The sequence below is a fragment of the Semicossyphus pulcher genome, unplaced genomic scaffold, assembly GCF_022749685.1.
Source record: "Semicossyphus pulcher isolate SPU_LCO1_2020_fin unplaced genomic scaffold, fSemPul1.0.p SCAF_16, whole genome shotgun sequence".
Taxonomy (NCBI): Eukaryota; Metazoa; Chordata; class Actinopteri; order Labriformes; family Labridae; genus Semicossyphus; species Semicossyphus pulcher.
This window is the reverse complement of record NW_027211670.1, coordinates 14445047-14469739: the sequence shown is the minus strand read 5'-3', so window position 1 is coordinate 14469739 and position 24693 is coordinate 14445047. Positions and strand designations below refer to the sequence as shown.

General features: G+C 43.4%; 1 protein-coding gene across 2 annotated transcripts in view; it reads left to right on the top strand.

Annotated features, from left to right (window-relative positions):
• The window catches only part of plce1 (phospholipase C, epsilon 1), a 74609-nt gene that overhangs the window by 35284 nt on the left and 14632 nt on the right, over positions 1-24693 (top strand). For both annotated transcript variants that reach the window (XM_069664383.1, XM_069664382.1), the window contains 24 exons: positions 6478-6632; positions 6848-7015; positions 13058-13203; positions 13300-13447; positions 13537-13647; positions 13742-13851; positions 13931-14047; positions 15844-15972; positions 16054-16190; positions 17316-17422; positions 17563-17687; positions 17785-17929; positions 18068-18232; positions 18317-18431; positions 18536-18695; positions 18792-18914; positions 20144-20280; positions 20368-20606; positions 20685-20746; positions 20832-20997; positions 21114-21221; positions 21484-21600; positions 22568-22726; positions 23109-23244. In XM_069664383.1, coding sequence (XP_069520484.1) covers positions 6478-6632; positions 6848-7015; positions 13058-13203; positions 13300-13447; positions 13537-13647; positions 13742-13851; positions 13931-14047; positions 15844-15972; positions 16054-16190; positions 17316-17422; positions 17563-17687; positions 17785-17929; positions 18068-18232; positions 18317-18431; positions 18536-18695; positions 18792-18914; positions 20144-20280; positions 20368-20606; positions 20685-20746; positions 20832-20997; positions 21114-21221; positions 21484-21600; positions 22568-22726; positions 23109-23244 — 3285 coding nt within the window. The remainder of the gene's footprint in view (positions 1-6477; positions 6633-6847; positions 7016-13057; positions 13204-13299; positions 13448-13536; positions 13648-13741; positions 13852-13930; positions 14048-15843; positions 15973-16053; positions 16191-17315; positions 17423-17562; positions 17688-17784; positions 17930-18067; positions 18233-18316; positions 18432-18535; positions 18696-18791; positions 18915-20143; positions 20281-20367; positions 20607-20684; positions 20747-20831; positions 20998-21113; positions 21222-21483; positions 21601-22567; positions 22727-23108; positions 23245-24693) is intronic.

The window sequence follows — 24693 nt, the reverse complement described above, 5'->3', positions numbered from 1 at the left end:
ATATGCTAGTTGTATAATACTGTATGCTGTTACATGTTGTCAGCGCTCACAGGAGGTGTTATGCATGAGAGAAATCTGCTTAGTCTGGTGTTTAAGAAGTGTTTTTGTTGTGTATTTATATTTTCTGGTTATACATGTTGATAATTTTTTCCTCTATAACTTACCTTTTAATTATTTGTCATTTTAAATGCTACAGAATCCGACTATGTCGTAGTATCACGTAACGTCTCTGTTTTTGCTGTCTAGTTGGTGCCAAACGCTGGCTGATTGTTACAGTACGTATCTTAAATATCTTGGCAGGTCTTTTGTGTTTTAGTTGCACCTTAAAGAGCCTTTTTGTCCTCTTAAATTTGGTGTTTTTTAATATCTTTAATATGGGTTTACTTTATCAAATCCATTATTTATTGGTGGGAAAGGTTGCTTTGCTCACTGGTCCTTGGGTCACTTTGTTTTTTTGATATTTAGCAAACTAAATTGCAATATTTCATCAAAGCTCCTGTGAGGAATTTTTCTGGTTATATAACTGAAACTAATATTCATACTTACGCTACTATTCGACCTAGAAAACCAGACCATCAGCGAGAAGATTCACTATTTTACATTTCACATGCCTATGTTGGTGTCAAACGAGGCGCTTCAGAAACAGCCTTTTGAAAGATTCACAGTGAGTGAAAAGTTTGACTGCTCAAAGATTGTTTTTGTTACAGAATACTACTTAGGAATGTGCAGGACATGATCAAAAGGTGCTGCTTGTCCACAGGGTTCCTGATGTTAACTCTTCAGATGAAAACACACCTGATCGCCTGTTACCTGCATAAACTGAAGCAAGAGTAACATTGGACTTTAGTGCAAAGCACTTCATACCTGAAACCTGACAGAATAACAGTCAGGAATTCTCAGGGTCTCTGGGTGACTTCACATTGAATTGACCCCAAGAATAAATGTCACACATGGCTGCATGTTTAGACTCTGAGGATACAGTAATGAAGTGAAGAACAAACGCATCCAAAATGACCCATGTGTTGCATCTGATTCGTATCAAGTCCTTGTGATGTTAGACAGAGACACTGAACTCGTCTGGTGCATGTCTACGTTTCTGTTTTGCAGATAGAATGAGCCTCACAGCATAGTTCCTCATCCCTGAGAAAACACGCTTCTTTAAAATCTCTAAATCCACAAATTGCTTTTAGCTTGACTCAATTATGCGCCGTATTTTAATTAGTCCAGACTTGTTATCTTCATCCTGCAAAGGTCGGAAGAATCTAAATGTTATTCATACACCTGCACGTGCTCCCTTGTGTGCGCATGCAGCGTGCGCATCTGATCCAAGAGGGGAACTCCCTGTGATAACTCAGTGTTGTCAGCAGTCAATGTTTATTGCTTCTGCCGCTACTGTGCGTCCTCGTGTTATGCTGCATCTGCGTACTTTCAATTCTTTAACTCTTTATTTATGCATGCTCATGTCTGCTGCCACACGAGTTCCAGAGTTACGCATGTGACAAGTCTTGCATGCGTCACTATGGAGGACTAGGTGATATTTGTAGGTTCAAAAGGCAGATTCGTTAAACGTCCTTTCACTCCAGTCTGTTTGTGGCGCACCTGTCTGAGCGCCCTACATACTTCCAGCAGGGAACTTGTCATCAGCTCTGAGCGCGCTTCTCAGAACAGTGTACAGTAGGTGTGCTCTTGGCTGACGAAGAAAGACGGCAGGGTGTGCGTTCAAGGCTCCTCTCCTTTGGTATACATACATATTGACATGTTGGCAGTAGCTTAGGCCATGAGTCTGTTATTGGTTGACTTAGAATAATTAATGCTCTCTTTATTAGACTGGTTCTGCAGGATGTGGCGTTTGGTAAACCCCCTGGAGTGTTGATTTTGTTATATGTGCCACAATACATGCCAATTATATTGGATGTGTGATGATGGATAAATTTGTGGTGGCGGCTAAAGTAAATTGACTGCTGACGTCGTCAGAGGGGCGGCAGACGTGAGAGAAAACCTCAACAAATAGTCGGATCAGGATCAGGAGTGTTTTTCAGGATTAGACAAAGAGTTGAACACAAATATGGCGTCAGTTTTCTCAGCTTCAGTGTAATCTTTTTTGTTTTACTGATGTGGAGTGAAGTCTAAAGTTTTAAGCTCCTTAATCCTAATTTTTATATGTAAATTTAGAGTTTAGAAATCACTATAATTTATACATTTTAGGGACAACTTTTTTTTAATGTACTTTAACATTTAAATAAACAAAACAAGTTTTGCATCAAACTAAAACTTTTTGGGTTCTTTACCTGAATTTGGTGCATCTTCTAGCAAAATGCAATGCAAACTGCATTGGTAATTTCAGTGTGTCTTTGGGAGTTGGGTGGATAGGGCGTCGCACTGTACAGCGATGTTGTTGCGGATGTGTGACTTGATGCTGGACAAGTACGGGGAGTAGCGACGTTATTCCTCTTGGCCTTCATACACTCATCATGCTGCACTTTGTGGTGTTTTTTCAGTTGGTTGGTCCTTTAGTTGTGTTGCTTTGCGGCGCAGACACAGGTTTCATGCACTCTTTGCACATTTTTCTGTCTTAGAGATATAATCTTGAAGATTTTCATTAAAATAAATGTCTGTTAAGTCTCTATCTATCGCCGAATGAGGTAACACAATGGTGATTGAGCCTATGGCCCACTGATGAAAGCCTTTGCATTTGCAGTATCACAGACTGGGTGACTTTCACGGAAAAAAATCAAAAGCGGCGCCTGGTTAGTGACGCGTTTTCCATCACCCAGCAGTGGTTGGTCTTCCAGAGAGGGTAGGCGGAGCTAAGCGGCTGCTTTTCCGGTCTCTGCAAGTGTTGCGAGTAAACAGTAATCTACTATGGCTGAACAAACAAAGAAAAGATGGATGGCGACAGATACAACTTCAAAAATAAGTGAAAATCACACATGCAACACTGTCTGGGAAGTGTGCTCCCGCAATTACCGTTTATCGCCATAGGGGACGCCAAAGAGAACAAAACTTTGCGAGATCTTTGAGATTACAACTTTAACATCACTTCCCCTTAACCTGAAATACCTCCAAACAACCGATGACGAGCCATCATGATAGATAACATACTGTCCGTCATGACAGATGAGTATATTTTGAGCTCGTAACGAAAAACAACAACAAGAGTTATCCACGAGGACAGCTACATATTCACCTCCCGTTTTCAACAGCTGCTGCTACGGCAACCAAAGACACATTCGGCTGAAAGTTAACATGGTCACTCGTTGAACCAAAACACCGGTCTCTGTTTACTCTTCCACTCTAAACTGCCGGTAGGCGCTAATGACATGACACGCCAGCTCCCCCAGAAGTGAGTGGCTGTTAGTTTAGGGAGCGTTTGCTTTGATATGCAGCAGAGTTTTCTACGGGCGGAGCACGCGTTTTAAACATCAGTATCGCCGTTAATCAATTATTTAATCGAGGGAAGCCAAAATCGTGATCGGGATTAATGTTCGATTAATTGTGCAGCCCTATATCTAACATACACAAACACACACCCACACACACTTGCGTTTCCTGTCTTTCCTAATGGCATGCTGTCACTTTAAACAGAAATGGTTAAAAAGGATGATCAGTCAATCTGCTCCGCCCACCTACGCATTCAGAAAAGAATCCACTACACACACATAGACACACCTGCACTCACACACGCACAGTGCATTTGTATTCAGCGTGCATTACAGCTGAGTAAACCTATGCATAAATATCACAGGGGCTTCATGCTCAATCAGTCCAGGTATTGCTCATCAGTGTTTCACACACTGGTGTTTTTGTGATGTGTGACGGGTCAGCGGCGCTCATCCCGTGGGCCCACCACAGCTTTTATTAGACATTATCACACTAACACAACATCTCAGTCCTAGTGTTTGTTTATCACAGCTTTGCAGGTGATCATAAATATATATTGAAGATTTTTCTAATACTCGTTTCATCCATTGATTGTCGGGGTTCTTTTTCTTTGACTTCTTTATCGTCAGTAACAACCCTTCTGGTTAGGATTTTCTTCTTCCGCGTGCACATTATCTTTAATAAATTCTTTTGACTCTCTTAAGAGCTTTTTGTCACTGTCTTGTCTGCCTGTGTTCCCCGGCTTAAAGGATGAATACATGAATGATTGAGGCGTCTGCTGGGCCATGAAATTCATATCAGTCATTTGAGGATGTGTCCATTTCCACTTCAGAAGCTCAGAACTGAAAGCCAGATCTTGGGTAGAGAAGAGAAGACGTCGCTCATCCCCCCTGGGGATCAATAAAGGATTATCTTATCTCATTAGTTTGGGAGTTTAAATCTTTTTGAGTTAAAAAACCAAAAAATTATGTTTTGTTTTTGCCCTTTGTTTTATAATACAGATTAAAGGAAAACACCACTTGTCAGTCAAAGCTGGTGTTCTCTGTAATGGATAGAAGCAATGATATGTGAAAGTGGCGCCATAGCTGTGGAGAAAGTTGTACAAACAGCTCGTGGTTTCGCCCATTATACATTCCTACAACACCCAGAGTGCATTGCGCCCCTCCCTCTGAAAGGAACTGCCCAGTAAGAGACGCTGGGGAAAAAACCACCAGTTCGCTGCAGGCAATTGCACTTTTTTCCCGTACCATTACGCCATTAGCTTCCCATAATAGCATAATAGGACTGAGGTTGAAAATCGGCGAACTGGCCCTTTAATAATTTAGCAGTTTAAGTAAAAATATCTGTGTTTTATGGAAATCCAAGGGTTATTTTTAAGCCAGTTTTTCATACCTGTGCGAAGCAATAAGAAGAGATGAGCTGACTGATGACAAACGTTGTGAACAAGATAGAAATGCACCTCTTGACTACATGGGAGACTATGTAGTCCTCATGTAGGCTAGCAATGTAGTCGCAGCTGGTTCTATACCTAAGCTCTTGTGTGAATCTGTCAAATAGATTCCAGGTCTGAACTGTATAATGAACCATCATTCTTAACCTGTCGTCCGTCTCTCTGTTAGAATAATCCCCTATATCCTTTACATGTCCGTCTCACTACCTGTGATAGATGTCTCACACCTGCTGCATATTGTGAATTACAACATTTCCACTTGTCCTACTTATCTCATCCTTTCTCTTTATCTTATCTCTGTCCTCCTCTCCCACCTCTCCTCTACTCTCTCCCCTCTCTGTTTGTGTGAAGAATTGTTCACTCATCTTCTCCGTTCATTTCAGTTCAATCTTTCCTGTTTTCTTTCTTGCCTTAATCTGTCTGTTCTACATGTTCCTCACCTGTCTCTAAAGCACAGCCTGTCTTTCCTATGTCACACACACACACACACACACACACACATGTACACACACACTCACACAGAGTTCATTATAGGAGCTGTTCGGCCGGATCCACAAATCAAACTGTGCAAATAAGCAATTTTTTTCTGCAGAGCGGTTACTGCTGTTGCCATCGCTACCTGCTGCACATCTCAAGGGTTACCAAGGACAACCTTTAAGTGTGTGTCTGCATACGTGTATGCATACACTTGTGTGTGTAGGCTGGAGAGCATGAAGTCTGTGACTATGACAGTGTTACAATAAGCAGAAAGAGTCTGTCTAATTCCTGGCGTTCAATCACTTTAATGCACACCTCCTTACCTTCATGATGTTGTAAACAATGTGTAACTCATTTGTTGTAAGCTGTACAGCGGCAAAGTGCTGCGTCATGGCTCAGGTTTGACCACTCAGCAACATTCACAACTAGAAACCTCGCCCTAAAAGACCCTGTGTTGGAAGAAGGGCCGTTTACGGGGGCAGAAACCTCTCTCGGTAATTAAAATTAGGTTCAGTATATTTCTGCGATGTAAATAATAGTGAAATTGCTCAAAAAGTCCCTTAAATGACTCCTGGAAAAGCTCCTGCGATTAGTTTACGTGGCATTGATCCTGACAATGTACAGTATGCTTACCTGGCAGCTGCAGCAGCGGGGTAGAAACTGTCCATTAGCCCTTTGTAAGCAGAGATGAGGACACGGTTTTATGAGTGTGTGTGTGTAAGCAGTCGGACTAATTGACCTGACTGAAATCCAAACACAGGAACTGGCAGGTGATCAATGCTGTTTACTTGCGGAGGGTGAAGTGTGCAGGCTTCTCCTGGCTGCTGAACGAGGGGTAGAGAGTGTGCGGTATGCAGGGATTGATGGTTCAGAGGACTCGAGACATTCAGGTTAATCCTGGAAAAGAGACGCACATTTCTTTGAGGCTTAAAACTTTTATGGTGAAAGGGAAACATCAGGGTAGATAACGTCTCACATTTAATCTCCCTTTATTTTCTACCTCCTTTTTTTACGAGGAACAGCAGTCTCTGCTAGATGACAAATGTTTCCCTTTTTTTCCCTCCTACAACAAGTAAATAAGCCAAACAAAAGTGGCTCCAATGATGAAGAAGTTCTTGATCTCACTGACTTTTCTTGTCTCTCTTGTTCCTCTTTATCCGTCCATCCAGAGCGTCAGCTGGCCAACAGCATGAGCAGCAGCAGCTCTCTTCCTCCCAGCGTCAGTGGGATCAGTAAGGAGCTGGCAGATGTGCGCCATCTTGTTCAGTTCCCCGAAGAGATCGCCTGCATCCTCACCGAGCAAGAGCAGCAGCTCTACCAACGGGTGAGAGGAACTTACAAACGCACAAACACAGATTTTGAAAATGTTTTTTGATCTACATCTGATGAATGAAAAGCGCTACATTTTGGATGAATTATTGCTTTTAAGAGAAGGAAGACGATGAGGAGAAAAAGTCTAGATTCCTAAAGAGTTTATTTCTAATCTACAAGAAGTTACAATTTACCTGACCGATCTTTCCGTTCTGCGTCTGTCTGCAGGTCTTCCCCTTGGACTACCTCTGCTTCCTCACTCGAGATCTGGGCAGCCCCGAGACTCAAACCAAACGTCACCCAAACCTCAAGGCCTCCCTGTCAGTGCCGACCATGCCTACCCAGAGTGCTCAGCGAAGCAACGCTGTGGAGGACCTGGTGGCGCGCTTCAATGAGGTGAGAAGTCTTGCTTATTTTGGTTTCTCACACAGTGTAGCGGGGCTGTCTTTCAAACTCCTCCGAACAATTGGGAAAAACAAAGACGTGGTCGAAAGATGCGGTGGTGGCGCAATTTATTTTGCCGAAAATATGATAAGCCACAAGAAACTTAGTGTTCACGTGCAGCATATTGAGATATTTAATATCCAAAAATGTAATGCCACGGTTTCTGTCAACAAACCAGAAAACAGGAGATGGTGGAGTTAATATGCAGCGCACCTCGCGGTAAGTGGACATAAAGCTGTATAAATGTGAGCTTAGGTTAAAAGTAGCACTTCCAAGTGTGCACCCTTGGTCACGCTACAGAAACGGAGAGGGAAAGAAGGATAATGGTGAGGTTTAAAGGCTGATTGGAGGGAAAAGTTTGGTATGTGTGTCGGTGTGTGCGCCGCCCACAGTCAGTGACGAAGCCGCTCCCTCATACATGTATATCGATCTTTTGAAACATGAGTGTTGAATGGAAAACAAACATTTTAGGCTTCTCAGCTCAGTCTGCAGGCAGCTGTGAACGCCAGGTTTCACACTGTTTTTTCTACGCACTGCACTTTGTGACGTCACAACGTGCAGCCTCAGCAGGCTTCGGAGAGCTGGCCAATCAGAAGAAAGTGGGCTTGTTGGGGCGGGGTTTCTTAAAGGGACAGAGCTGACTGAGAGTTTTTTTAACTGTAAATTATGCTTAGCTACTCCACAGGAATCAGAGTGAAATATGAAGCTTGAAATTAGCATAATACCCCCCTTTAAACCTTACATCAGGATGTTTTACCAAAATCTGGTGTGATCATTCTGATTTCATCAGGCCTGTTCTGAATTTAAAGGATGTCAGCATCATCGTATCCCTGCGCAGTCAGCCGGTGCCGCTGTTACAGCGTGATTTAAGTCTGGATGAGATCACTTGAGAAGCGGTGATACCAATCAGTAAACTATGCAGAGTAGTTTTATGGTGCGACTCCTGAATGCCCTGAATAAGCTTCGTCAAACAAGATCATAAAGATGGTATTCATGTTGACAGACAGCACTTTGGGAACATGTTGATAAAAAACAGGTCTTCTCCTGATTGGACGACTGTGTTGAGTGCCGTTAATGACATCATCAAAGACAGCATTGTGATTTGACATGGAAGTGAAAGGTTGGAATTCAAAGCAGAGCAATAATTGTGTTTTCCTTCAGCTGGGTTTTCTGTTTTGCTTTTGCCGTGCGAGTCGTTCAAACTTGACTGACGCACACACTCACAGTGTCCCGGGCCTGGTGTCTCTTCTGACTTTGAGAATAAACAATCACAACACTATAAAGCTTCGAAAGAGAAAGGGGGGAGGGGGAGATTGATAGGGGATGATGATGTCATCTTTAAGTTGCATGCCTTTCACGTCGGCTGCTTTTCATTTAAGCCAGCGAGACGCAAGAGAGACACATAATAGTTCCTCAAATGTTCATTGTAGCCTTATACGGGCACAATAGAGCCAGAGTCAAGTGACAACTGAGCAGACACTAATGAGGCTCTGAAGTGGCTTCACATGTCGACACTCTGAGATAAAGATTAGATGTTTGAGTTGTGTGTTTCCTGACGTTTTCTCTGATTGTAGGTCACATTACGTCAAATATTTACATAAGAAATGAGCCAAAGGGTCCTTTTAAAATATTACCTCAGACAGGCGACATTTGTAAATCTCAATCAAAACTTCCCGAAAGTGTCTAATGATTTTGACCTTGTTCATATTTAAGCCTTGTATGGAGTTTGGGAGTTAAAGATTGTGCTGTAAAAGATGAGAGACTCTTTGTCGAAAGGGAAGAGTGAGCACATCCGGCCTCTTTGTGTCTGTCCCGTGTGTTGAGCTCTGACAGCCCGAGTACAGTATGTGCTCATGAGTCAAGTCTGTAATAGTTCTCTGTCAACCTTGGTTATGTAATTCATGTATCAAGGAGAAACCGACCCTCATAGTTGGACTAATAACACACACACGGAGACAGACAGGCGGACAGACACATGGACACAAACATCAAAGGGGGATCAAACAGGCATTAATAACACATAAGCTATTTTTAAGGAAACTTTCTGCACATCTCCTGTCCGCTCTTTTATTTTGCTCTTCTGTGCCGTTACACTCTCATTATTTATATCCTGCCTTCATATCCTGTGTATTATCTCTCGTACACAAACACTGAGTACACAGCTCGCTATCTGGAATATCAGAAGAGATGCCAACTCTACGCCGCCTTGATCTGTGGCGATTCAAAAAGCCTCTTTGCAGACGGTCAGCGTGGTTTGGATGGTGACTGTAACTCAACCCAGCTGCTGACTACAAGTGACTGATAGCAGATTTTCACTTTGGGCGCGCACATCCTGGCACGCACAGAGCCGGGGGAGGAACAGATAAGAGACTTGTAGGTTAGAAGGGCTGTTTGTCAGCGAGACATTTACAGTAGATTTTCTAGAAACAGCTCGAGGAGTGATGCTCTGTATCTGACAGAAGTGAGAAAAGAATCTCTGCCTGTGATTAATAAACTCGGCTAATTAAAAAGCTATCAAGCTAATTACAGCGAGTCCTCAACGCTTGTGCAGTTTGGTATTATAAAACATTGTTAGGATAACAAAGGGGGCAGATGGGAAGGGGAGAATACATTTGTTTTTTTATTATAGAAATATGTTGCGAGTGGTTAATTTACAGTTATACTGTCTATGATTGCATTTGGCATTATGAATTTTCCTTTTATCGATATTGACAGTAAAGATAGAGACAGACTGAAAAGCAAAGGGGTTTTATGGTGCTTAGTTTAAGGCTTAACCACTACTTCACAAGAAGCCCCTGACAATTATACTATTATTTCTATTATTATATTATTATATTAAATATTATATTATTATTATTATTATATATTATTGTGAAATATGGTATAACACTTTATTTTTTCAAGTGAAATTAGACACTCTTCATACCAAACTTTGAATATTATGATCAATTAGGGTTGGGAATCGCAGACTTACTCACGGTACACGATACGATACATGATACGATACGCGATGCAATGCGCGACACAATGCGCGACATAATACGCGATACATGATCGCGATACATCACGATAAACAATACGATACGCGATACGTGGCCCATGATAACGATAACATCAAGATACAGCGACTCTGCGATAATTGAAAATCGTATAATGATTCATCACGATGTCTTATTAACTTCTCCGGCCAATTCATTTCTGTTCACATTACCCCCTTTCATGTAAGCTCCCCTCAAAATCGCAGGGAAATCTGAGCGCCATATATTTGTAAATGATTTGGCACCAGCATATTGATAATTAATTGTTGTATTGCACGAGTCAGGACGACGATATAGTGCCGCATCGATATTTTGCCCCATCCCTACATTTAACTCACCTTATTAGTTGACCAATCTGGTCGAAAGCTGCACCAAGAGCAACCCGACATACTCCGCGATATTTGCTGTAGCTCACAGGAAAAAACTATAAAAGTTAATAATTAAAGATCAACACATAAATGTTTTCATGTATGACACTTCCTTCTGATACACTCTCATGTTTTGGTCTCTAAGTCCATATAGTATTTTCGGATGTGATTGAATTGGCAGTGTTCAAATCTTCATGCATTTGCTTCACATTAAGGACTTCTAGTCCATGATGACAACAGTTGAGGACACAGTCCCACTATAGGGTCCATTAAGTAGCTGTTTAGCTTTCCATCATACCACATGATTGTCATTAGCAGATTGAACAGTGCTTTAAAATCCAACACAACTACTAAATAGACATTGTGGAGAAACTCAGACTACCTCTACTTAACTGCATAATACATGTTTTTAGTATTTGACGGAAAATTCCCTTCATGTGTCTCAGTTTAAGTAAATAGAGACGTTAGCGAGAGCAGTTCTTTGGAGACGGTCTGAGATGGATTACATTTTCACAGTAACCCTCCCAGCCCCCAGCCTCTCTCATGCTCATGCTCCTATCACGCAGGAATGCATCAAATGGTTTGCTTTGGTTCGCTCATATTAGATAGGGAGAAAATCTGAGGCCTTAAAAAGCTCCGCACTCTCTTGTGTTAATCGTGTTACGGTTTGTTGAGTCTGACAAATAAAATGTAGCTTATCAAAGACCGCAGAATATATGTTTATGAGCTCTTATCTAAGATGTGTGTATATACTGTGTGTTAGATTGTATATACAGTATGTGCCTGAGGTTGATATGTGAGTATCAGTGGCCTCATACCTTGTGTAGGTATGTAAGGGTCCGTGTTCTGTACGTGGGGAGGGGGTCTGGTTGCATGTGTTATGTATGATTTCTGTGCTTGCTCGTGCTCTGTGAGATCAGGCGGGACATAGGGGGGTAAAATCACATTTTATCAGGATGTCTGAAGAGAAACAACCTCAAACAAATGTGTGCATATATTTTACCTTTGTGTGTGTGTGTGTGTGTGTGTGTGTGTGTTCCTGTGGCTTAATTTAGTCCCTGTGAAGTCAGACCGTGGTGGGCTTACAGATCCTTACATAACCCAGTAATAGATCTCTGGGCCAGGGGGGATGTTTTTACCGCCTGCAAGGGGGTTAGGGAGTTTCAGTGTGTGTGTGCATAGACATTCTAGAGAGAAGAAGCAGCCCCACTGAAATCAGATCTTTTCCTGTATTGTGTGTGTGTGTGTGTGTGTGTTTCTGTGTGTGTCGGTCGCAGAGAATGTGAAAGGAAGCTGACCCCGATACATATCTGCTTCTTCCATCGTGTCTTTCGCGAGTACTTGAGGGCAGTCAGCGCAGAGACAGAGTGCAGCTGATAGATATCTGATCTCATTCTTTCTTCTCTGTGTGTGTGTGTGTGTGTGTCAGTGTGTGTGGCCAGCTGGCATGGTCCTGTGCATACATCACCACTTTGAGCACAGCTTGCCATACCAGAGTTTAAAGGCATGCCACGAGGACGAGTAAGACCACACACACAATAGAGAGTTTCAGCTGCCCGTCACTTGGCTGTGGAGCTCGCCCTCCTGCTCCTGCTCACCTTAGTAACACACTTACACGCTCCATCCTGGGATGTAGTGTAGCATGTCAACTAGAGGTGCAAACGAGTACTGCTAAATAAATCCAATCGATAATTGTTTTGTAGTCCGAAATTTATTCTACGTTTGATCCCCTCTGTCATTTGGCCTATAATTGTTATTTAAACAGCTATCATGCTTGTTGCTTTCTGTGTTAATCCCCATGGCAACATTGCGAATTCAGAGATGATGTCATAGGAACCGCACGCAGCCGGCTGTAGCTAAAGAATCCTGTGAAGCCTTAAAAGCTACTGGCTGATAGCGGCAAAAAAAAACGCTGCTCATGGCAATACCAGGAGCCGGTCAGCTGCTTGGCGCACGTGCTCCAGCTGGCCATCAGTGATGATGACAGGGCTGTCCCTAACCTAGAGCGCATCGTGGGAGAGCGGCTTCGTGGCTCATTTTCACCACAGCGCATCCACCTGAAGCAGGATCAGGAATCAGGATCTGGAACTCCATTTATGAAATGTTGGTGGGCAATCGTTGCTGTCCTCTCTGACCGCTCTTTCACAAGCCAAAGCAACATGCGCACACTGGAGCTCCAGGATGATTACTGGAGAGATATGGAGGAAATCACCCCTGTGCTTAGCAGGTGGCGACAACTGCCATATGTGGCGAGCAGACAGTCATCCTTTCCATTGCTGATTAAAGGGCCAGTTCGCCGATTTCCAACCTCAGTCCTATCATGCTATTATGGGCTGATTTCAGCAGTATATTCTAGTTGTATTTCAGATTCTGTACCGCTCTGATCCATTGCCTGCAGCGATCAATATCCTTGACTTGAAAACAGTAATATTTCACTCCAGCGTCTCTCGCTGGGCCGTTCCTTTCAGAGGGAGGGGCGCAGTGCACGCTGGGTGTTGTAGGACTGTAGAATGGGCGAAACCTATGGCCGCCTTCTAGGTGCAGTTTGTCTGTTATTCATACCGCTTGGTTAAACTCTGTCTCAACAGGTGAGCTCGTGGGTGACGTGGCTGATCCTGACAGCAGGCTCCATGGAGGAGAAGAGGGAGGTTTTCTCCTACCTGGTCCATGTCGCTAAATGCTGCTGGAACATGGGAAACTACAACGGTGTCATGGAGTTCCTGGCTGGACTCAGGTTTTAAGGCACACACAAACACTAACTCGCTATAAAAAAAGACTCTGTATAATTCTGTTCTACCAGCTGACATCTGAGATCTTCTTTGTCCTCCAGGTCCCGCAAAGTGCTGAAGATGTGGCAGTTCATGGACCAGTCTGACATCGAGACCATGAGGAGCCTGAAGGACGCCATGGCTCAGCACGAGTCCTCTGCTGAGTACAAGAAGGTTGTGACCAGAGCTCTCAACATCCCAGGATGCAAGGTAGAATCCTGTTTATTCATGTGGTACAGAATGAATGAAACATATTACAGTAGGAGCCAATAAAGGATGTGTTTTCCTCCGTCTTATAGGTGGTGCCGTTCTGTGGGGTTTTCCTGAAGGAGCTGAGCGACGCGTTGGACGGGACAGCGAGCATCATCAGCCTCAAACAACCTCCGGAGAACACGGACGACTCGATGGAGGTAGAGTAAACATCCATAAGCAAACATCTTGTATCCGACATCATGTTTGTGTAATTCATCCCGTTTGTTGTGTCTGTCCTCCTCCTCTCTGTAGTTTGTGTCCGACTACAGCGGCCAGCACAACTTCCTGTCGCGCTCCGGTCCAGACGGTCTACACGTGCCAGATAAAGAAGCTACTGTCAGCAACATCCTCCAGATAATCAGGTAAAACTTCTTTACACACCGTTATGCTTTGATCTCAGGTTTCAGGTACTTGACCCTCCTTTTTTTTTTTGCTCCTCAGATCTTGTAATCGTAGTTTGGAGGCAGAGGAGCCTGATGATGCGTCTACAAGTCCCTCTTCTTCTGGCCCGTCGATTTCATCCAGAAACAACTCCTTCAGGGACCGCTGCCGCAACCAGTCAGTACCACGCCCCCTTTTTCCCCCCTCTATTACACATACACTTATTTACTTTTTCTTCGCCTCGACCGAACTGCAGCTCCGGATCTTTCTATCTGTTGTTTGGTGTTGTTACTGTTTCAGCCAAAGGCAAAGATCTGTTTCCAAAATTGAGTGTTAAATTTTCATTCAGATAAAATGACTAATAGACAAAGTAAAAGTACAATGTAGGGGTGGCCGGTATACCCGTTTTAATACCGTCAACGGTGTCAGGTTCTGCCACGACATGGATTTTGCAATACTGTCATTACCGGGATAAATACACATGTTTTGGTTTTAGTGCAGCGTCTTCACACGTGCTCGTCAGAGAAACACACACATAAGGAGAGAGAAGACTTATTGTACGTCTGTGCTAAATATGGACATTCTTATGCCACTATTTTAAAAGCTTGTAAGTGCAGCTGTGTAGTTACGGTGGCACTCACTGTTCTTTTGGCACTCATAGTCTTAAACGTCAAGCGTCCTTTACGCGCGGCTCACCTGCTGCTGTGAAAAAGAGATTGCGGTGTAATTTTGGCGACTTTGTAAAACACACAGCTCACGATGAACGTCAACAAGGCAGACGCAGAAGACAGGAACAGAAAGAGGAGGCGGGGCAGGACAGGCCGCAGCAGCAGAGGTGGAGTGTTTAACTGAAACAGTAGAGCAAAAAAGAGTTAAATGACATATTTATGCTGGATATTGGCATGGCTGGTCTCTACAAAAACACATTTCCTGTGCTCAGTGACGAGTTTCCAGACACATAGTTTACATTTAAAGTATGCATGTATATTTCGCAGGGACAGCTCAGCATCTTACTGCACGGATACCGTTTTGGGTCGTTCCTACCATCTGTCACAGCACAGTTGTATTTCATAAACACCGGCACAAGATAATGGCTTTGTGCAGGAACACATTTTGCAGATTGTTATTGAGATGAGGTGCTGCTCACATAAACCGTGTGAGTGTCACCGAGAAAAAAGATAACAGGTTAGCTTCCTGTCGGGCCAGGAAGGAACAGAGCTCTGGTACTTTTCAGCGCTCTGCTGGCAGGTAACTCTGACACCAACATACAGTGTTGTTAGAAAACTGAATTTATTCCAAGCTTGGCCTGCCGTGTTTGTACTTAGGAAACCTGGATTATCTTCTCTGTGTTTGTAGACAGTTTTCTCCGACTGAAGCTCATTTTTCGGTGTTAAAGCTCGGCATTACAACTCATTTTATTTAGGCGAGGTGTTCAGCGTTTATTCGTCTGCACTGGGATGCAGAAAAATATGACTTTTCTTCCTTTCCTGTCTTCCTGATCGTCTCCACTGTCATCCAACTATTTTTCTTTTCTTTCTGCTATTTATTCATGTCGAGCCTCCCCTCCCTCTTTTCTCCTTCTCTCTCGTTCTAGTTCACATTCATTTAGGACAGCGCCAGAATCAAACCGCGTCCTGTAAGTGGATAAAAGAGTGTCAGGAGTTTGGACATTGCTCGATGATGTTATAATAAGCTGCTGTTTGAGTAGAAGCTTGTTAAGTAGTCCAGGAATGTGCAATGACAAATGCATGATGCTTTTTTGCTTGTTCAACAGATGCACTGCAGTACCGAGTTAGCTTTTGTGCTGTTTATCTGTAGATGCAGCTGCTTTACCTCACCTACAGCAGTGGTTTACATTTAATATTGAAGCCCATGCATCTGCAGATTCCAGTTGAAATTGGCAAACTAAAACATTACACTAATAATCAGATAGTACCTTGTTTTACTTATTTCTTCAATATGTCCATCTCCAGATTCATGTTGGGAGACTTGTCGGATTCAGAGGGCGACTTGTCGTCTGAGTCGTTGGTGAAAGAGGTCGAATTTCAGGGAACCGAGGAGACACACAGAGCTTTCAGCCACGGCACTGAGCTCATTCCCTGGTAAGAAACACACACACGTACACATACTCGCAGCTAAACAGACACTCCATCATTTTAATATTTCCTGTTTCTTCTTTCCAGGTACGTTTTGTCGCTGCAGCCGGACGTTCACCAGTTTCTGCTGCAGGGAGCTACAGTCATCCACTATGACCAGGACAGCCACCTCACAGCTCGCTGCCTGCTGCGGCTGCAACCTGACAACACAACGCTCACATGGGGTAAATTATGATGACAAAAAGTGTGTCATTTACAAAACACAGATATGTTCACTTAGTATTAATGTCTATATCAGGGGTCTCCAACCTTTTTTCATCTGAGAGCTACTTTGAAAAGATTAAAGTGGCCAAGAGCTACTTGCATTACATCGCTGTAATTACTGGTGGCGCCCCGTGTTGATGCTTCTGTCGGCTGAAACGTTGGCACCACAGATGAGGCACACACACTTGACCTTCACATTTGTGAATAAAAAACTTGCTTTCCAACTCACTGTGGAAATATGTTTGCTGCTTTTTATTGCTGTGGCCACCTTCACTGTCCATCATAAATCGGTCAACCAGGCTAACAGCACTGAACTCTCTCTTTAGCTCAACTAGCGTACAGCACAACTGACCCGACCTGTCGATGGAGGTTGCTGCAACATTGCTGTGATAGGTTAGGTTCGGACGTTGACAAACTTGCCAGGAGCATCACCATCTTTTATTGACAGCTGATCGGCCTATTCTGTTATTTTGTATTGGAGGGCTAACTGGGCGCCGCTTGTGATTTTTTTCTGCGAATGTCGCCACAGACGCCCGGTCTGTAATACTGTGAATGCTTTCATCAGTGGGCCATAGGCTCAATCACCATGTGTTACCTCATTCAGCGATAGATAGGGACTTAACAGACATTTATTTAAATGGAAAAACTTAACAACTAAAACTATTGATTTTCATTTGAACCTTCTTTGCTAGTCTGGTCTGGGGTTTGTATTTTCCTAAATGATTATTTTCTAGGAGAGTGGAATTATTTAAGAGGCGTTAAGTTGAAATAAAATAAATGTTAAAAAGATTTACTTTCCCATTGTTACAATTAAAGATGTTTGTCTCAGGGAGACATGGTCAATTTCCTCTCTCATTATAACTCTTTAAACCAACAGAAAACAGGCGTCCATGCTTTAAAACATATATCCTGTGTCATTAATGTGTTTTACACATGCTGTAAATGTGTTTATCTCTGGCTTGTAGGCACCACGTCTTTTATAGCACACACAGTGTAAAGTGGTTGTAAATGTTTGCACACGCTGCTCAATTTCCTATGTCTTCACTGCATTTCAAGCATATCGTAAATGTGTTGATTTATTGCAGGGAAGCCTCAGAGCGGCGGGGCTTCTCCTTCAGAGCCACCTCTGGGGTTAGGACAGGCTGTGGTAGCAGGGCTGACGGAGGGCCTCCTGGACCTTGGAGTGGTGAAGGTTTGTTAAACCAAATATTGATTTAATCCGGAGCTGATTGCAGACTTGCATCGAAGAAAGAGTCCATTATTTTGTAGGATTAGGAGCCAGTTTTGTGTTTGCATAGTCATATTATAGATGCAGTGTTTGTGAATGTGCAGGCAGTGTTCCTGGGTCATCAGGGAGTGGACGTTCATGCTGTGTGTTTGCAAAACAAGCTGAGCCAGATGACGGTGGAGGAGAACGGTCTCACCCTTCTCTACGGTCTGAGTACCACAGACAACAGGTGAGTGCTCCGATTCCACCAGCGACTGGGACACTGTTGCATTGAGAAAACATCTTCCTGACTTTATTATAAATAATCTCCAAACTTCTCCCATTAGACTCCTGCACTTTGTGGCCCCTAACCAAACTGCGAGAATGCTCCATAAGGGCCTGTCAGAGTTGGTGAATGCAACCAGGAAATTAAAGAAGTTTCCTGACCAGAGGCTGCAGTGGCTGAGGAGGCAGTATGTCAGTTTGTTTCAGGTAAACTCTTTTTATATTTGAAGATCTTGTCTTGCAGCTTTCTTATTTTTTTTTGCCTCTTCATTTTGTTTGGGTAAACTGAGGATTTGAAATGATGATATCACAACTTGAAAGACTCACTGTGTTTTTCTCTGTTAGGAGGACGGCAGGTACGAGGGGCCCACACTGGCTCATGCCATTGAGCTGTTTGGTGGCCGCAGGTGGAACATGGGTACAGGTGGAGTGGAGAAATCTGCCAACCAGAAGAACAGCCCTCTGAGCATCAATGATAAAGTCAAGAAGAAGAAGAAGGTCCTTGTCAGGGTCAGTACTTTTAGCTACAGTATACCTGCCAACACACGCAGTTTCTGATACTAAATGGAGTTTGTGTTTACACATCCAACGCAGGGAGACAGCGGAGATGCAACGGACGACGAGATGGTCTCCAGGAAAACAAAGAGCTGTAGGGAGGGACTGTATCGTAACGGACCAGAGTCCGACAGCATCGACCAGGATGATCCAGGTGACATTTTACGAAGCTATTTGAATTCACTAAAGAAGTCAGAAAACTAAATCTAGATCTTAACAGATAATCCTTTTATATTGATACCCTCTTCGCCTCCACAGATGACAGCTTTCCTGGCCCGTTCTCCCTCTCATCCACTAAAAGCTCAGGACTCCTCGCCTCCTCTTCCTCTTCATCCTCTTCCTCCAGCATGGCGGGGTCCAACCATTCCCGCCCGCAATCCTCTCCCATCCTCTCTGCAAACGCCAAGTCACAGCCCGGGTATGTCGTGTACTGTTTACTCTTGCGGCATCACACCTTAAAACCTTTCTTAAGTATTCATATTAAGATATTTCGACTTTCCTGTGTTGCTTTCAGGTCCTGGAACAGCAGGTCGTGGCACGGTCGGGGTAAAGGCTGCTTCAAAGGCTTTCAGAACCTCATGATTTCTGACAGCACAATGAGCTTCATTGAGTTTGTCGAGCTCTTCAAGTCATTCAGGTATCTACGATAAAACACACTTTTCTGGTTACATGTAATAATCTGACATTAGGTAACGGTCTGAAGCATCCGTTTGTTCATATTATAGATGTTCTCGTCAGCGTTTTTTGGCATCTCACTCCCTCTTGTTACACAAGTATTGTTAGCTTATCAATAGCTGTTGAAGACAGTGATGATAAAACAAACTGATCAAATGCATTTTCCAAGGATTCCTGTCTTTATGTTTAGTTCTGTAATATTTTTCCTGTCACATGAAAGGAAACAATGTTTTGCCCCGATAAGCGCTTGATTATTCTCATACCAGTCCTCCTACATTTTTTAGATTGCAGTGTGTCCTCTCATGTGCTGCCCAGCCGTTTGCTTTAAAGAAGCAGTTCGCCCCTGGAAAAAGCCACTTGTCAGTCAAAGCTGGTGTTCTCTGTAATTGCAATAATATTTGAAAGTGGCGCCATAGCTGTGGAGAAAGTTGTACAAACAGCTCGTGGTTTCGCCCGTTCTACATTCCTACAACACCCAGCGTGCATTGCGCCCCTCGCTCTGCTACCTTTTTGCTGCAGAATCAGAATCAAAAGAATCAGAAATACAATGACAATATACCGGTGGACCATCTACATTTCTAACCTGACGTTTTTGAACTAGACGTGACATCAGAGGCGGGCGTCCTAGATTGAGGAAGTGTAGTTTAGCAAGGGCCCGGGTTTTCCAGGGCCCATTGGAGAAGTGGATAGCGTCCACCAAAGGCACAGAGCGAAATTGCATTTTTTTCCCCCCTACCATGATTTCATTAGCTCCCCATAATAGCATGATAGGACCGAGGTTGAAAATCGTCGAACTGGCGCTTTAACATTCACTCGTCCTCGAGTGGAGCTCAGGAACTTCAGCTTCTCATAAATCCTGCAAATGTTCCAGAGATGTTTTATATTTAGCCATCTAGACAGAACACAGATTTAAGTTTTAATAATGATTGAACTCTTGAGAATATTTGTTGAATAAAAGCCCATAAACCTAACTATTAATTTTCCTTTTATATGAACGTATTTGAAATTGAATAAATTAAAGTTTAAACTGGCAGAAAAGTTGATGCAAGTTCTTTTGAAGAATTTAAACTAGTTTCAGTCTTCACACGTGCATGTGCGTTTACTTTGGCATAAAATACTAAAATAAATCGCTTGTCAGTCTACGGTGGCCTAAATGGGACTAAATCCTGCTCTGTGTTGTTCTCTCCTCAGTATCCGAAGCAGGAAGGACCTGAAGGAGCTGTTTGACACCTTTGCCGTCCCCTGCAGTCGCTCAGGTCCGGAGTCTGCTCCTCTCTACACCAACCTCAGCATAGATGACAAAGACACGGGGCTACAGCCAGACCTCGGTAACATAATTCTTTCATTAATGCATCGTCAGCAGTCAAAAACGTGCACAATCACCACATTAGTGTTTTTCTTCCTCTCCATTTTAGACTTATTAACTCGCAATGGTTCAGACCTCGGCCTGTTTATCCGGACGAGGCAGCAGATGTCCGACAACCAGAAGCAGATCTCCGACGCCATCGCAGCAGCCAGCATTGTGACTAACGGGACGGGAGTGGAAAACTCTTCTCTAGGCGTGCTGGGATTGGCTATCCCTCAACTCAACGACTTCCTGGTGAACTGTCAGAGGGAGCACCTGAGCTACGATGAGATCCTCAGCATTATACAGGTAGGGGAAAAGCAGGAGGGATACACTAATGCAAGACGGGATTAAGCAACAATAAACGGTGACTTTTTTGTCTTGCAGAAATTTGAGCCGTCATCAAGCATGAGACAAATGGGTTGGATGTCATTTGAAGGCTTTGCGAGGTAAGGTAAACATTTCAAAACACTGCTTGTAATCAGAGCATTAGCATCGCTTAAAGTAACATAACCATTACCCTCTTTGTGCCAGGTTCCTGATGGACAAGGAGAACTTTGCTTCCCGTATCGAGGAATCTCAGATGAACCCGGAGGAGCTGCAGTACCCTCTGTCTTACTACTACATCGAGTCTTCTCACAACACCTACCTGACAGGACACCAGCTCAAAGGAGAGTCCTCGGTCGAGCTCTACAGTCAGGTAATCGAGCTGAGACCACTTTAGTGAGCAATCCAAAAATGTTTTACACAGTTTTTTGGACCTATAACTCCTATCCTAACTCCTATTATGTCACGTTGTGTGTGTCCGATCATCAGGTGCTGCTGCAAGGCTGCAGGAGCGTCGAGCTGGACTGTTGGGATGGAGATGATGGCAGCCCAGTTATTTATCATGGACACACACTCACCACAAAGATCCCCTTTAAGGTTAGAAAGAAATACCCTGGTCCTTCTTGCTTTCTGCTAGAACATTTGTTGTATCACTTCACCGAGCAAATGCTCCCTTTGAGGTCCATATCAATACTTCTTTTATGTAATCAGATCCCTCAAACACCTGTGTCCTATTTGATGTTGTACTCAGGACCGCCTTCAGTAAATCTCATCAGTATCGGTTTCCATTAAACATATTGACTTTCATTTGACTTGTAGTGTTGCTCCTAAGATTTTAATCTCTCCCATGATCCTCCAGGAAACGGTGGAAGCTGTTAACCGGGCTGCATTTGTCAATTCTGACATGCCCGTCATTCTGTCCATAGAGAACCACTGCTCGCTTCCACAGCAGCGCAAGATGGCTGAAATCTTCAAGGTAAACAAGCTGCTGTATCTGTAGTCAGTATGTGTACAGTGTGGTGAATTTGTTACTGGTGTTTTTCATAACAGAGTCACAGAGATTCTGGTGTCATTTATGTGTATACAATCAGTCAAAACACACCCCATTGTTTTGGATTTTAAAGAGGCGGTATTATGCTGTTTCTCATTTTAAGACATATAATGTTAAAATGATGGATGTTCAGACTAAACGTAGGTGAAGTTTCATGTCTGTAGGTCAAAGTATGTTGAAGTAATCCCCTGCTTAAAAAGGTTTCAAAGAGACGCTTCACTTTGTGATGTCACAAAGTGGAGGAACTCTTTCTTAAAGGGACACAGCTGGCTGAGTTGTTTCAGGCAGAGGCTGTGTGAGGGCCTGCACAGAGCACCAGTGTGATGATGAGTTTTTTTTAACTGTAAATGATGCTAAGCTACTCCACGAGTACACTACAAGTTCATACACTTTCAAGTACAAGTTTTTCCCTCAATGACATGACAAGTGCCGCACTCATTACCCCTCCTTATACTCCTTGTTCAGTTTTCCTCCACCGCTGCGGGCATTCAAACTGGCAGGCCTCCAGCCAGACGCTTTCTTTTCTAATCTTCAGCATACAACAATCCCTTTCTTTTTTAAAGTCATACACTCAAGGCCGCAGATATCTGGGCACGAGAGACCCATCATGGAATATCATCTCGCTTTCATGTATTAACTTCCCAGCGTCCTGTCCTCCCTGGAGACGGACGTCTTCTGACTGACTTGATAAAGAAAAGTCTTTCATGTTCAAACAGCTCTGAGCCTCCAGCCAGCTTACATCACCGTGGTCATGTTTATTTTCACTGTTGTTTTGTGTTGATAAAAGCGCTTTGATTCTCCTCTCCTCCTTTCTCTTGACATTCTGCTGCACGTTGTTGGACTATGATTTTTTCATGTCTGTATATCGTGTTTGAATACTTCTCATTATCAGACCGTGTTCGGGGAGCGTCTCGTGACGCGCTTCCTCTTTGAAAGCGACTTCAGCGATGACCCTCACCTGCCGTCGCCGCTGCAGCTGCGGGGGAGGATCCTCCTCAAGAACAAGAAGCTGAAAGCACACCAGGCGCCCGTGGACATCCTCAAACAGAAGGTCGAGAGGAAAGAAAGACATCTTATTCACACATATACGACAATACATAATTTATACTTTCATATAGCCTGTGAATGGCTTTCAGGTAGCATTAGCACATGCAATATTCAGCACCCGATTTAGCACTTTGCTTTCACACATAAATAAAAGATGCTGATGTGGTCAAATGTAAACACCATTTTCACACAGTTTACCTAGCACACATGACCTGCCTCTGTATATACACAGCACAGACTCTCTGCGGATAAGAGCTTGTATATATACAGGTAATGGGTTGATACAGAGCAGACGTCAGAGACAGGTGTAGCTTTGTAAATATTAGATCTTGCACACTTTTTTTCTATTTTATATCCAATCACTTTTTATTTTAACCCTTTCACAGGCGCACCAGCTGGCCCACATGCAGGCCCAAGCTAGCAATGGCTCACCAGGGGTTACCTCGCCCAGCAACCACACCAATGAGGAGGAGGAAGAGGAAGAAGACGAGTACGACTATGACTATGAGTCTCTATCGGATGGTGAGGAGAACAGTAATTCTTGGTTATTAAAGAGGGGGTATTATGTTGTCTCACATTTTAAGACATATATATAATGTTACAATGTTGGATGTCCAGACTAAACGTGGGTGAAGTTTCAAATCTGTAGGTAAAAGAGAAAAAAGTGGGTTTCTTAAAGGGACAGAGCGGACTGAGTGGTTTCAGGCAGAGGCTGTATGAGGGAGCACAAGTGTGAGAAAATGATGATTTTTTTTAACTGTAAATTATACAAAGCCACATGTATCACAGAGTGAAATATGAAGCTTGAAATGAGCATAATACCTCCCCTTTAATCTTCCATATTTCAGAAGCACAAACTAACACAACTGAAATGAAGGACCGACAAGATTCCACACTTTATTCTATCTCTGTTTCTTTAACACCTGATTCTCTTTTTTACGTTGATTCTCTTTTTCTTCTCCCTCCCTTCCTTTCCTGTTTTTTTTTCTCGCCTGTTTTCCAATTAGCCGATGTCCTCACAGCCTCTACTGCCTCGTATGGCCTTGAAGGTAAATGCACGGCTCTGATGCGCCTCTCTATGCACCAGTGCTTCCATCTGATTGGACTGCAGTGGTAGTCGACGATTCTTCGTGGAATCCTTGTGAACATCTTTTAATGTTACTTTTTAGTTGAAACGATGGTTTGTGTAGGGAGGGTTTCTACCACTGCAGAATAACAACAGAGGAGACACTGGCATGAAGACGTGCACAAGTGATCTGCATCGTTGCTTTAGACTGACTCCTGTTTGTGCTGCTACATTGCAAACAGTGGATTGTTTGTGACATCAAGAGTGTTCGTTTTGATCTTCACTTGTTTCATCACCAGTTATTTTATTGCCATAATAGCTAAAAGCATCATTAACTTGCAGCTTGCTTCAGCATTTTTCAGCACTCAACCTTACAGTTACCATGAACATGAAAGTTACCTAGGTATGTCTTCAAAGTATTTGTGATGTGAGCTTGTGTCTTGTTTGTGCTTGGCCTACTTTGAGATGCAAGCTACCGTCTCTTTAAAGACCTTACAGGGGGATAAAGTGACATTAAAATCGTAGTTAAAAACATTTAAGTCTGTGTTTTGATAATAAGCTGTCTGCATGATTCCTCTTTCTCCCACAAGCGCATCACCTCCCCTCCTCTTCCTCCCCATCGTACTGTATTTGTCTGTGACCTCGCCAGCGGCTGGGCAGGCTCTTCAGGGAAACAAAACAAAGCCATCTGGTTTCTCAGGCCCTCCGCTGCCCCCACACTAAACAACAGACCAGGGGGAAACTACCCTGCCCCAGTCCCAGCCCCAAAACTGCTCTGTCCTCATCCCTGCCCTCTGCATGTCCCTGTCGGATGAACTTACCGATCGTAGGCCCATCTCAACCTCTCAAAGTGGTGCCATTATAGTACACACTTCCTTTTTCAGACAGTGATTAAACCCCACTAC